This window comes from Trachurus trachurus, assembly GCF_905171665.1.
Source record: "Trachurus trachurus genome assembly, chromosome: 17".
NCBI classification, from domain to species: domain Eukaryota; kingdom Metazoa; phylum Chordata; class Actinopteri; order Carangiformes; family Carangidae; genus Trachurus; species Trachurus trachurus.
In genome coordinates this window covers 22,822,459-22,837,663 of record NC_139900.1, presented here as the reverse complement: position 1 = coordinate 22,837,663, position 15,205 = coordinate 22,822,459, and the positions used below count along the sequence as shown (strand labels likewise).

General features: G+C 41.0%; 1 protein-coding gene across 1 annotated transcript; it reads right to left on the bottom strand.

Moving 5' to 3' along the window:
• Positions 1 to 207: 207 nt before the first annotated feature.
• gtf2b (general transcription factor IIB) lies at positions 208 to 8,404 on the bottom strand. Its single transcript, XM_083991000.1, has 7 exons — positions 8,305 to 8,404; positions 6,825 to 6,937; positions 4,739 to 4,872; positions 4,250 to 4,396; positions 3,361 to 3,490; positions 1,748 to 2,029; positions 208 to 753 (listed from the first exon to the last, which is right to left on the bottom strand). The coding sequence occupies exons 1-7, from the start codon at positions 8,319 to 8,321 to the stop codon at positions 620 to 622; spliced, it is 957 nt and encodes a 318-aa protein (XP_083847126.1). The 5' UTR covers positions 8,322 to 8,404; the 3' UTR covers positions 208 to 619.
• Between the last annotated feature and the right edge of the window lie 6,801 nt (positions 8,405 to 15,205).

Below are 15,205 nucleotides of genomic sequence, written 5' to 3'. Positions count from 1 at the left end.
TGAATGCACAAATTAAACATTTGTAATAGTGGCTTTGCTTTTATTTGTAGCACTGACATTGAACACATCACTGGGTCATTTTGACTGGAGGCGACAATCTGAAGTTCTGACGTGTTCAAAGAAGTTGTGGAGTTTTTGTTCCTCTGAAAGTGTGTCAGTGAAAGATTTAATGTAAACATGTGAAATGTTACTGAAGCCATGAGCCAGTTACCATGCTTTAATGAAAATCTTTAATTTTTTTTTAAATTACTTAGAACAATTCAAACAAACTAACAAAATAGAACCTGGTCATTTTTCTACAAAAACAAAGTTGTATGTATACAGTATGAAATCAGCCTAAAATTTTGCAAGCATCAATTACACTTTCCCACTTGGACATATATACATAGTACAGTATATACACTCAAATGAAATACTGTAAGTACAGTCTGCAAGCTGTTTCTTTAAGCACTGGAATGTGTGTCCGTTTAATTCCTGTGAGGGCGCCTTGATAAAGGCCTGAAGTCTGAGGAGAGACGAGAGAAATCTTCCAAATTCAACACAAAGAGGATAAAAAAAAGAGCATGATCCTGTAAGTACAGCAGAAAAAAATATCACGACTGTGTAGGCAGCGTCTTGTTCACAGCTGAGGCAGCTTGTCGACGGGTGTGTCAAATTTGAAGTCTGGAGGGAAAAGTTCTGCAGCTCGCGGGTAGATGAGTCGGTACGACTGTCTGATCGTGACGTCTGCCACGCCAGCGATGTCTCCGATTTCTGTGGAAGCGTCAGACACAAAGAGTTGAAATGTTTGACCTGCAGTGGATTTTGCTTTTTCATCATCAAAGACCAATTTCCTGTAGCTCAAAAATACAAAGACTGAAAATATAATGACATTTCTTCTTTGATCCATGATTCAGTAAACTGTCCGCTGAGAGACATCACATCTGGAGCTCAAACGACGTCCCCATCACACAAGACAGTTTTCTCTGTTTTAGTCGTTTCTCCTATCAGACTGAAGCACAGCTGTAAACCACTGGACCTGCAACATGTTCTTCTTTTGTAAGAATTCACACTTCACTGGTTTTTAAAAAGGCCACATTAAGTGCTGTACATTTATCTTATGGTCTGAATTACTATAAGATTCATAAAACCATAATTCATTACAAATGATTTAATGCTGGCAAAACCATAATCACATAATATAAAGCACGTGTGTTCATATGAGCAGGGGATTATGGGTAAATTAAACACAGTAGTGCTTCAATGATTGACAGTCTATAAATAGACAGTTCACTCTACTCTCTGCTCCACTGAGCTGTGTCATGTTGAGTCCATCAAAATGTTTTATTGATTGTGTGACAGCTCTTTTCAGCCATACTTTAAATCTATATTGAGACTTGAAATAAATTAAAAATGTTTAATTAGTATCCAGAATTTACCAACAAGTATATCTCCTCTAAAACATGCTCTACTGTATTTTACTACCGTATTTCTTCTTTAATTTCCGTTAGAACTACATTATCGTGTTGTAAACCTTGAATATTCTTAACTTTTTGGATCAATAACTTTTGAATGTCAGATTCTCATAGATATCCCACTGATGAGCTTCAGACTGGGTCCAAAAAATTTGATTTATGAACTCAATGTATCAATGTACTGAAAATATCCATATAACTTGTGTATGGCCAACAATCGGCCCAGGTAGGTCCGTTAACCTGAATCTGTCCTGGTCTAAACTAAACGCGACCAGTGCAGCACCATCGCTCACCTTTCTGGGTCTTCTTCTCTGCAGAGGCCTGGGAGGCCATGTAAATGGCTGCTGCCGCCACGGAGATGGGGCTCCTGCCGGGCACCAGGTCCAGCTCCACGGCCTTCCTGGCGATGAAGGTGGCCGCCATCTGCACTTGCTTGGGGAGGCCGAGGTTTGAGCAGAAACGCGACATGAAGTCTCCTGTGGTGATGAGGTCCACGCTGGTCTCCAGCGCCTTCAGGATCAGCTTGAAGCATCGACCGATCTCCTTCTTGGAGATCCTGGAGACGGCGCAGATCTCTGGAGGAAACAAAGGGAGCGAGGGGAGACGTTCAGTGAGATGGACTCCAGAGAATCAGCACCACACGTCGTCTGGAGCCTTTTTACCTATGGAGGTACATTTGTGTCCTGGGTTTGAATGTAAAAAATATTTGAGACCCAAAAAATTGCATTCGAGCACTTTTTTTCTTTGATTGAAAGGGGGATTAAAGTCATCTTTTTTGTATTTGGGTCATATTATGGGTATGATATTTGTGTCTTTATTATTCAATCAAAAAAAAAGTTGATTTAAACAAAAAAAAGATATTTTCAATCAAATAATAAGGGTCAAAGAAAAAAAGGGTTCAAACGCAATTTTTTGTCTCTCAAAAATCAAGTGAAGTTTGTTTTGATTGAAAATATCTTATTTGTTTAAATCAACTTTTTGATGATTGAATAATAAGGACACAAATGTAGCTCCATATTTACCCACATGTAGCACAAAACCATTGGTGACGGTGTGGATTGGATGATGGTGGGTGGAGTGTGCAGGACACTGGATAGAAATGTAACCCCCCACCCTCCTTGCGTGTTGTGCGCTGTGCGGACAAAGAGCCGCTCTGTTTCACACATGAGCTCAGTCAGACACACTTCACTCTGTCTCCGGGAGCGACAGACTGAAGTGTGTCTGACGCCAGGTTTGTGTCATCACAACGAGCTCCTCTGGGTCGTGGTGAGAAGACGTCAGGGCTCTGGTGAAGGTGTGAGGGCGCCATGTGTAGTAACAGAGGTCTTTTCTCTCCGGTCCCCATGGCGACGTCCACAGTAAGAAGTGCACCATTCTTCTATATCTACTGTGTTTTCCTCCATAAAACCATGGTGACAGGAAACAAATTGCCTTTTGCAATCATAGTGGTAAATTACACATCACCCATTAAGCCCAGTGAGAAACACTTCAGGGACTGTGTGTTCGTCTTCTGGGAAAAGGTGAGAGCAATTTTTAAAGAATACACATTAATGTAGCACCATCACTCACTGTGCAGTGATGGATTTCTATACTGTCTAAAAATGTCACTAAATGCTTTTACAGGTGTAGCAACACAGCGTGAAGAGTGAACGGTGGGAATAAATTAATCACTGAAATTCTCTTCTTGAAACCACTGAATATTTTTGCTCAATCAAAGCATATTAATATGTACGTATATACGCTAAGAGGGGACTTCTCATCACCTAACATGATTAAAAGAGACTATTCTTACATTCTCGAATCAGAAATGAGGGGATTTTTCAACTGCTGAACACTGAAACCTCAAGAAGTAGCACAGTCCCTCCAGAGCACCCGGGCGTTAAATTAAGATAAAGTTAATTCTGACCTTTAAATGTTCTTGGTACACCTTCCTGTCTGCAGGCGATGTAGAGGCAGGCCGAAGCAATGGCATCATTGGCTCGGCCCTTCAGGCTCTTCTGTTCATAGACTTGCTTGAATAAGTTGTTGGTTCTGTCCTGCAAGGCAAAAACAGCGTTTACAGGAAACACATTTTTACTTAAGGTTGCCTAATATCTTCCCAAATTCAAATGTTGAATTGTTTTTTAAAAAAGTGATTTCATCATGTTCTTCTCCACAGGCCCAAGAGAAGTGTCCTGTCAAAGTTACTTACGATCTTTATTTCAACTGAAGACTGAATATCTGCCCATGTAATCACAATGTCATGTTTTTGTAGATCACACAGTCCAAGTCTTTATCTATTTATTTTTATAATCAAAACAAGATGACAACAGTCAAGTCGCGATGTTTCAGTATAAGGGAGGATAAACAGTGACTGCGTGTGGCTCTACTCATATTTTGTTTGTTTTGTCTGTGTTTTCAACCACACTATTATTTAAATTGCTAATGCAACACAGACATTAGCACACACACGTATGAATGTTGTTTTGACCCAGACTAGCCCACTTCATATGAGACGACTGTCCCAGGTCAGACTGCGGTTTCAGCTGAGACTCTAGCCTGCAGCGTTTGCCATATGTTTGAGTTAGAAACCACTGGGTCGCACAGAATTACATAAACAGAAAGTTACGTTTCGTTTCTCTCGTTTCCCCTTTTCAAGTTTCCCTTATGTGTGGTGTTCAATTTCTGAGTCAGCTGGCCTTTAAAGGTCCCAGCCATCAGTCTCCGCTAACAGAGACATCACCTGGACTCTGAGCGTGTCTGGACCAAACCGAGCGGAGAGGGAAACGGTGAAGCCATCGATCCTGTTCACTTACTATGATGTTCCTGGGCAGGTTGATGCGATCTGCCATGGTGCTGATTTCTTTGAAGGCGTTGAGCATGGCCCGGTCAGAGCTGCTCATGGTCCGCCGGTTCTGGTACTTTGAGTTACCAAACTCGTCGAAACTGGCCGCACCCGTTCCCTGTGGTGGAAACAGATGATGTTTTATTGGAAAACTTTCACTGTAACTGTATTTAAAAGAGAAGCCGCTATAACTGAGGATGTGGTTTACTGTGGCTGTGATACTCAGGTGCTGCTGACATTACGAGACAGTAACACTGGTATTTCTGCACCACGGTATGATCCACGGTGTTAGTACGGAAGTATGTGTTAGGCAACAGAGTGATAATTCATTACGAAATGTGACATTAACAAACTGTGAGTGTTGAACCACTGGAAATCTTCTGAGATCCTTCAAATGATTCAAACAGCAGCATCTTTAGACTAGTGTGATGTTCAGGCGTCAGACTCGTCCGTCTCTCACCTTGCTGATCATGGTGGTTAGGTCTCCTCCATTGAGCAGCGGGTTCTGGGCGTCTCCCACTCTGGATGGATCTTTAAGAGCTTTCTCATTAGAAAACGTCCTCCACTCGGAGCCCACATCGATTACACGGTCACCTGGGGAGAAATGGTTTGGAACGGTGAATTAAAATAAATAAGATAGACAGGAAACTTAATCAGGAGGGGAACTAAAGGGAGGCACAAGATCAATTTCTTATACATTCACTGTAACGAGCTTAAATCTGCTGCATGGACACGATGTCTCAGCTTATTTCAATGCAGATTGAGTGTTAGACAGTGTTGGTGCTTTTATTCTCTGAGACTGAGTGTTTTGTTTTAAGGCAGGGATCAACAACACAAAACCAAAATGTAGCTCGTTTTATATATAAATGTAAAATAAACTTGCATCTGTGATAATGACTTATAACAGCTTTACTCTAACGCATGCAAAAAAAAAAAATCAATACAACAGCCCTTGACATGACTGATATCCTGCACACTCACAACTCAATGCACTTTCAACCAACATGAGCGTTGTGTCCATGTCTCCGTTTTCAGTCTTTTGTACTGAAGGCTAAACCCCTTTGCTCTAAAAGGTTTTTCTTCTGTGATGGAAACATGAGATGTGAAGTAGTGAGGTCATGGCGTTGACAGTTTGTTTAAAGTTCAGCAAATCACCTGCTCAGACGGACAAACAGTTTGTGCTCCCTTTCTTCCACGGGGCTTCATTTACATCCCTCTGGAATAATTAAGCAGTAGATGGTGCAATAATCAGCACTACTCCCCTCTGTAAACACTCCACTGTTGTAAATACTGTGTGGATCGTCTCTTTAGCTTCACTACAGCATTACGTTTTATTGCTCTGCTCTTCTCAGTATTGTGGCTTTAAATCTAGCTCAATCAATTTACACATCCCATCTTCCCTCCTCCCGTTTCTCTCTTTGATTTTACTGTCTGTTTGCAGCGAGGGACAAAAACATAAGAAAAACTGACCTAAAGAAAAACTCATCCTGTTGTGAAGGGTGTGACGTAGGCAGGACGTACTGTCTGAACAGGGCCATTAGTTTCTACCACTTATCACAACTGTCTGTTCCTGGAGCCGCGTAGCAGGGTCACGGATTAGATTTCTGATATTTTAATCCTGTTAGGATTTTTTTTTACCATCCATCAGCCTTTCTAATATCAAGAAGCAAAGTGACGTTCATCTCCTCGGAGGTCACTTGAAGCTATGGGAGCAGGAACAGGAGCAGCTTCAGCTTGCATCAGAGGCGGGGCTGGCGTCTAGCATCTCCCCATCTGACCTGCTCTGTGCTCAGGGGGCTCGTTAGCGGAGAGGACTCTGTTCCCTGCAGCGTTGCCTCACAGCCTGAATCACACGTTAACACTGAGGCTTCGTCTGTGCCCCACAAAGCAAATACTCACCTTCACAATAAATTAGAGATCAAAACGTTAGACTAGTGACTGATGTCCATTTATCTTATACTTCTCTATGCTCCTTAAAGATCTTCTGGTCTCAGATTAAACGTGGCTAGGTGTTTTTACACATTATAACTCCCTCTGGTCTGAGTTAATACTTCAAGCATTACATCACTGTGAAGAGCCTTTTCTGCTGTACATGTGACCCGTACTGATGATAAAAAAAATCTATCAACATTGTTTTTATAGCTAAAAAAAACACTTTACTACATTATATTGTGTTAGTGAGATGGTTGTTATTTTGTGATCTTCGTAAATAAACATAAGTCTTTAGATGAGCTGACATTGTAGATATTAAGAGGGAGCTTGAGTCACATAACAGATAAATACAATTATTTCACTTTTCAACTTTTCTTTAATCCACAAACAACTCAGCTCATCCTCCAATGTAAAAATACTATAAGCATGGTGGCCTATAACCACAGACGTGAGCTCAGGAAGAGTGACGAGCATGATTATGATTACGACAGAATATAACAGAGTGAGGTTGAGTGAGTACAGGAAACCAGAATGGAAAGGAAGGATGTTCTCTCTCACTGAAGCCTCTTTAATTAGAAAGACAAAGTGCACGTCTTTGTTAAGTGTATACTGACCTACTACAAGGCCGCAGTCGGGGCAGATCATGTCCCCTGCTCTGTAGTCCTCCACCAGGATGGCATCAGGGTGGTTGGGACACTGAACCCTGGGAAGGGTCAGTGCGTCTCCGCTGGAGAAAGAGATCGGGAGAACAGATGTTGAGTGATCATGATGAGGTAAACAATGTCCACAGTGCCTTGTCAGAAATCACTCATACAGGGAAAACAAATGGTTAATAACAACCATTCAACTCCTGATCGCCAATATCCTGAGGGGAGAGCAAATTTGAATAATAATGATAGTCTGCCCAGGCCTGTTTTGCATACAGTCTCTTTCCTTTCATCCCTTTGTTGTGGAGAAGAAATGCCTGTGTGTTTACCCTTCATAACACATCTACAGTAAGTAATACAATCCTCATTACACTTTGATGATAAAATAAAGAAAAAAAATCTGCAAATTCTTAGATTAAAATAGTTGACATTAGTAATTTCAGATTTTTTTCCTGACAACTAATAGGTTATTAAAGTAATAATTAGCTTCTGATGGGATAACTGATTATCTACCTCCTCACTTCAGCTCTAATCGTGGCATTACTGGCATATTTTGACAGTTTCGAGAGTCAGTCTTCTGAGGAAGACTGGAGGACTGAGGAAGACTGGAGTCACAGTCGAAACTGTCAAGCAGGTAACATCATTCTTGATTTCATTGTCTGAACACAAGAAAAATATAACTAACATGACCTAAATCTAATAATAACAATAATGGCTAGAACAAGAGGAAGCGAAAGCAGGTGATCTCATAGGGCATCTATCCAGGTGCTCGTCAACACTATTGTCCATGTACTTTCTATCACATGTATATAGTAACAGGCCAAACATTTCCCCTTAATGACAGTAAGTTCGTTACAACACACACCAGATGACAAGAAAAACACAGTGCCCCCACTGTGTTTAGAGCCAGTCTATTCACTAATGTACGAACTTCAGATTAGCTTGGTGTTGTGTAAAAAGGACTAAACGTAGACGAACAGCACGACAACATTTGCGTGTGTTTACAACAGACAGGAGCGCTGATCCAGCACTGCTCCAACCACGTAGCGACTTTACACATTCAGCCCAAGTTTCCGCCTCCGTTGAACGTTACTTCAGCTCGTTCACGTCGTTTCCCACGGCAACAGTAGCGAGGAGGTCTACGGTACGTCGGTAACGTCGGTAACGAGCTGAAGCCGTTAGGTGCCGGTGAGCGGTCTGGATGTAACGACGATGCGCACAGTGACTTCTGGTAACGTCTAGCAGGCTAGCTGGCTAACTAGCCGCTATGTAGTAGCACAATACATCGTCCACAAAACGTCGTGAATAAAGGGCGTGGGGCTTTTGTGACCGACACAAACGTTTCCCACTATTTAAAACTGAACACGGTTTATACAAAATAACGCTTTAGGAGGCACACACTTCAAAAGCTGAGGGTTATTATTTAGTCGAAGTTGCTGCTACGTACCGGCTCGTCGACGCCATGTCAGCCCCTCACTCCGCCCGTGTGTCAAAGAAACAAACGCCAGCGGCACCTCTATTTATAACCTTTTCTGATCACGTGCCCGCTAGACTACGGAAGCCACCGGGGCCAAACTAAATGCGTCAGTGTTTATCGGGTCTTTGTTGTGCAACCAGCGTTTCAAAAAAAAAAAAAAAAAAACAGCGGTTCAATTAGCAATAACACAGATCTATTCAATAATAATGTAAGAATATGATTAGACCAAATAATATAAGTTGTAGCAGTGTTCAAATATATTTCTATGATTTGTGTTAAATTTAACTGCAGTGATCGTGCTAAACTCAACAAAACCAAAGATGAAACAAAACAATACCAGATAGGCTACAATAACAATTTAATAACCGGAAAATAAATATCACTGTCTGACAATGTAGGGGAGAGTAGGGTAAGTTGAGCCACTTTTTGTATTCAGGATCACTACATCAAGACAATTATAGTTTTGTTGCTAACTAACACATCTGCATATATTTCAAGATGTTTTGCATCCCTACAAATTAACAGAATACGTGTAAATATAACTGTTTTTAAAATATAGCATGTTCAAAAAAGGTGGTCTTGTGACTCAATTTATCCCATAAATGGGGTAAGTTGACCATAGGAGTGGGGTAAATTGATCAACCCCCCCCCTTCTTTCCTTCCATCCATCTCCTACTGTACCTCCCCCTTTACTTAATCTGTCCAGGCTACAGGTCAACACAAACTGCAGGGACTTCCTGCTGAGCCACCAACTCACTGAGATTTGGGGAGTTTTGCAATTACGTGGCATCTTGGGAAGAATCCCAGATATTTTTCTTTGAAAGTGAAGTTTGGCACACTATAAACAACTTTTCCTGTTTATAGGAACATACTTAGGCTACTGTAATCACAAACATACAGAATCTTGATTTAATCATTTGGACATATACAGCCAAAATACATTCATTAAGTGTATAGGATAGGTGGCTCAACTTACCCCTGGCCAAATGGATCAACTTACCCCACAGCTACCTTAGCTTGGGTTTATTGCTCCCACAGCTAAAATGGTGCAGTTTCATGCTAGGTTTACTATCTCATGTTGTAGCTCATAGATACCACAACCCATGTATAATACAAATTTGCAATCATCTCTTTTGGTCTAAACACAATTCTCATGAAACTTATGATCGACAAAATTCACTCTCGAGAGTGAAAAATGATTTTTTTGGTCATAAATGTTAAACCACTTTACTCACGTGGTTCTAATCTTCACAGACTCCATGAAATGATGCCTGGCTCCCAAATATTTGGTCACATGCTAACTTTTTCCTATAGTTTCCTAGAAACAAGGGGTGGGTCAACTTACCCACTGGCTCATCTTACCCCACTCTCCCCTACTGAACAGAAGAGATGGAGAGGAGGGGGAGTACAGGACACTGATAGACAACTTTGTAGAGTGGTCCGAACAGAATCACCTGAGGTTGAACATCAACAAGACCAGAGAGATGGTTATCGACTTCAGGAGGAAGAAGACGCCTTCACAGCCACTATGGATCAGAGGGGAGGTGGTGGAGGAGGTGTCGGACTATAAATACCTTGGAGTGGTGATTGACAACAGACTGGACTGGAAATCCAACACCGAGGCTGTGTACAAGAAGGGGATGAGCAGACTCTACTTCCTGAGGAAGCTGAGATCCTTCAACGTGTGCAGCAAGATGTTGGAGATCTTCTACCAGTCTGTTGTTGCCAGCACCATCTTCTTTGCTGCTGTGTGTTGGGGCAGCAGCATCAGAGCCAGCGACACTAACAGACTTGAGAAGATCGTCAAGAAGGCTGGCTCTGTACTGGGTCTCAGACTGGAGTCCTTTGAGACCGTGGTGGAGAGGAGGACACTGAATAAACTGTTCTCCATCATGGACAATGACCAGCACCCTCTCCATCACACAGTAGACAGACAGCGGAGCACCTTCTCCCACAGGCTGCTCCAGCTCCGCTGTCGAAGGGACAGATACAGGAAATCTTTCCTGCCACATGCCATCACACTGTATAATAACAGCTGAAAAACTCTGGTCATAACTTACAGTCACTACGCACCCTATTTTTCTACACACAGTTACACACATTGCACATTTTCTTCTTGCACTAAAATCAACGCTGCCAATTTGTTCTTGTATATAAATTTGTACATAACATTTTATTTTATTTGCTATTGCTATTTTATTATGTATAGTTTGTTCTTTATATTTTACTATTTTATTATGTATAGTTTATATTCTTATTCTTTATATTCTTATACTATATGTTTGTTATCGTCACTGTGTGTCTGTGTAATGCTGCTGCACTGTAATTTCCCAGATTGGGATCAATAAAGTATATCTATCTATCTATCTATCTATCTATCTATCTATCTATCTATCTATCTATCTATCTATCTATCTATCTTGTGTAATTGTGAGTCAGTGTGATATCATGGGAAAGTTCCTGGAACAAACTCTGTGATGACAAGACAATAACATGGAAAATAAAAAATGTTTTGAAGTTTGAATGGAGACATGGTCCGCAGACTGGCTCTAAACCAGATAGATCAAATAAATTCCCATGGAAATTATTAGTAAATGACAATCCTGTAAAACACCCATCCCAGCAAGCTGGTTAACAAAGGTATATAATTGCAGTAGGCTACTTAGAAAATACAAACCTTATTAATATAGCCTACAGTGTGTATAACCATTGCTGGCTAACCTATAAAAATAAGTTAAACAAATGGTCACAGCAACCCTGTGTGCTGGAACAGAGAGTCTGTAAACTGTACACATTTGCACCCTTACAAGCCTACTGATAATTTAAAAAAAAAGGCCTGTACTATTGCTGTCTGCCTGTGCCAGCCTGTGTCTCAGTCAGTACCAGTCTGTGACTGCACTCCTCAGCACCATATTTTCCAAGTGTGTGAAGGAAACCAAACAGATCCACAAAGAGTCGCTTTATTTGGTCAAGTTTTGAAGCAGGCTACTAACACAATAACATGTTGTGTATATGTAAATATAGGCTGAACTTATCTTCTTGCTATATGTGATAACACAAATTACTTCTATAACCTTTACAAAATATTATATACTTTTTTTTTGGGAAACTGCAGTTAATGATGAGTGTAATGTATTATCATCACTTCAACAGTGTCAGTAAGAAATACCAGTGTGTCAAAACAACAGCAGGTGGCGCTAAATAAAAGAGAGTGCAAGGACTGGAAAAGAGCCAAGTTGCACTGGGTCAGCAGAATAGTGATTGTTCCATGATGATGATTACAGTGATTAGTTTTAATTGACACAGTTATCCATCTCGGAGTCCCCTTTATTTGAACAGTGGAAGAACAGAGCAAGCCTGCCGCAGAGCACAGTCCCATCTTGCTGAGAACAAATCTGGGCTGAGAAATTTCATCTGACATCTGGCAAGTTCTGGCAGCTCATAGTGAGTGGATGTCCGAGTCCAAACAGCCTCGATGTGGGAAAGCCACATCAAGGCTGCTCTCTTTAATGCTTGCTCTCTAATAGTGAAAAACCTCTGTGTCTGACTCTGACTGTGGAAACTAAACTTGCATAAACAGTTGCAGGTCATAGCACACCACAGGTACACAGAATGCAAACAAGCATGTATTTCAGGCCATGTTTCTTTCTCTCTAACACACACATGCAAATTCACACATGGTCCGAACTGTCCTCAACTCCTCGGGGGCTGTTCGTTCTTTATTTCCCGGCTGCACCACCATCACATCACGTCACATCATCGTGATTGATGACTCTTGTTTGTGTCTATGTCTCTTGCCTATTGTTTATGTGAAGTAATAACAAAGGATCAACACTCGAGCAAACCGGCTGCATGCGGGCGCCTGGAGTGATGCATGTAATTCGACTCACACAGGCACACATCTCAATCCCAAGACCTCCCCACTACATGGCCGACACTAACCCCAACATAATCCTGAATTTCCTACCCCACTGCGTGTGGGTAAGCCCTCTGTGTTTAATGTGCACAGAGTTCATTCATTACCATAGAAACAGATTTATTTGTGTGGGTTTGTTTTTGGTTTGTGGCTTTGTGTTCATTTTTTCTTCCTCTGCACAAAGTCATCACAGGTGCATGTATCTGATGTACAGTTTAACCACTGTTTTTTGTTTACAAGAGTATCAATGACAAATCAGAGAGGGAGATCCATACTGAATAATTTATACCTCGGGGCAAATTCTCGACACACTGAACTGGTTGCCGGGGGGATTACAGAGTCCACAGCCGCTGGCCCCTTTACCTCCGCACAGGAAACCTCATACTGCCCAACCACTGTGCCCACTGCAACCCAGTACGATAACACACCATTACAACACCTTTACACCCATACTCTCACCGCACCAACCACAGCCCAAATCAGACACACGTTTGACACAGATAAGACATTTTATTGAACAGTCAGTGTGTTTATAATAGGTCGGTGTACTTATTTATATCATACAAACAACTTTTCACAAATGTCTTAGCAACAAATTATGGAAGGAATTATTTAAAAAAAAAAGGGTCAGAGTCAGAGGGTTTACACAGAGTTATCAAAGACTTGCCTCACTTTCACTCACTATCACTCTGTCCATTATGTCTTTGTTTGGATTTGTTCAGGCGAACTATAAACTTGACAATCACCATATTGAGTCACTCAACTCTCAACAAGCTCGATTGCTCTGTGAGAGAACAGGATGTGAGGCAGTCTGATATACTGTGTGTATTTTATCTGGTTTCTGCAAAGCCCCATAAAAAGACTAAATTAATCATTAGTGTAATTAGTCTGCATGTGTTTTTGTACGGTCACGCACCACCTCGACATCTGATCTAGTAATCTAGCAGGCTATAACGCTACACGCCCCAGTGGCTGCTTTTCTTTCTTTCTTTTTTTTCTCTTACTTTCAAAGTACACGGGTAAGCGTGAGTGAGAACAGAGTGCCAACAGCCAGCAGCCCAGGACCGGTTGAAACCTGTATTGGTTGCAAGTGAAAAGACACTTCCTCCACCCAGTGCATCATCAACCAAATCCAGAATGAGCTGGAAGTGATGCACGAGTTCAGCAGGGTCCTATTGACTGTTGAGTTTGTCATTACCAACAATACATATAGACAGAATAGTATGTAGATAGATAGTAGCATAGTGTATAAATAATGAAGTGTTATCAATTCATGAGTTAATTACGTTGAACTGTAGCGTGTGGCAGGATGTCAAAAACGTGTCTTATAGACAAAAAGCACATGTAAGTCCAGATCTTAATTAGTCAGCAAAGTTATTGCAGCCACCAGCAAGACACATTTTGTGGTGTCTGAGACTGAAACAAAGAAGGGGAAGCTGATGGTGCGTTCAAGGACCCTTGGAAAGATGGTGGAAAAGCGGGCTGAGTTTTCAGTTGGTTTTTCTATAGAGGCTCGTCTTCCGTCTGTAATACAGCTCATTTGTATTTTATTTGCTGGATATTTACATAATTTATCATAGATATTACTGTGTTTGCTATGTAATCTACAAAAATAAACAGGCCTTTTTTTTTTTTTTTTTTTACAAGAGTCATTTGACCTATCACAGTAGGAAAAGCACAGGTTTTAGTAGGCTAACATTAGTGGTGGTCAGTCTGCACAATAGCATGAACCAAAAACTGAGGCAAGTAAAGGGAATTAGGCCTATATTATTTCATTATTCACACCTGCGCTTATTGAATTTGTGACATGTGAAAAAGTCCCTGGACAAAGTGGTTACATAGTCTCCTGCAAACCTTTTGTAGGGGAGACCGGGGATGGTTGTAACAGCATCACTTTCACCAATAATTAGAGTTAAATAATAATAGGATAACATTAGAGTTATGTGATCAATATCATGTGCACCCACTCACTCCCTGACATTGCATGTGAATTTGCATGGCTGTATGAAGAAGTGTGTCGGTTTTACAGCCATTTTCTTAGGTAAGAAACAAATCTTTTGGACCAAGTCAAAATTTTTGATGAGTAGCCTATCGATACCATTCACATCTGAATTAGGTAACTTGTACAAAGATGAAATAACAGATTTTTAGGTAAAATGTGAGTCATTTCACCTATGTTTATTTCAAACCACCATGCTGGTACAGCTGGTCAAACAATGGCTGACAGGGGTAGCTGGTTGTAGTTTTTTAAGTGTCAACCATCTTTCCTGGAATTTTACATGGGTCATTAGTTGCTTCTGACCTCCTGTTGAAGGTTTACATTCATAGGGCATACATGTACACCATTCATTTGGTATTATCAGAAGATGTTCTTTAAGACAACTTTCTAATGTTAGGATACACACCACTATGTTCTTCATTTAGCCATCAGTGATGAGTTCTTTTTGTTCATACTAAATCACAGGAAGATGCTTTAGTGTTGGAACATGAACAATAAACTTAGATGCATATTTTGTTGTGTGGTCTCAGTTTTTAATTTCAGTGTTACAATTTACCCCAGGTTGTAGTGGCACTCCTTACTTTTTACATCAAATAGTGAATTCCGTGAGTTTAAGAAGTTGAAGGCACTGCTATTTTTACTGGACAAATGAGGGGACTCTGTGTCAAAATTTGAGAGCCCTACACTCACTGCAAATTATAGGAACTGAGACTAAAAAGTGTTGAATTTCTATTGAAACAAGGACCCAGCCCAGTGACCTTATCCTAGTCCTAACAAGCTCAAGAGTCACCTCAAGTGTTATTGTTTGATCTGTTCCTACTACAGACAATGGGGAACATGTAGGGAATATGGACCCTATCAGGAATTTTTAAAACTGAAAGGACAAACTTGCTGGCGTAGTGGTGCATATGGTTCATGCCGTGGTTAGGCAACACCAGCTTTTATTAAGAGTAACG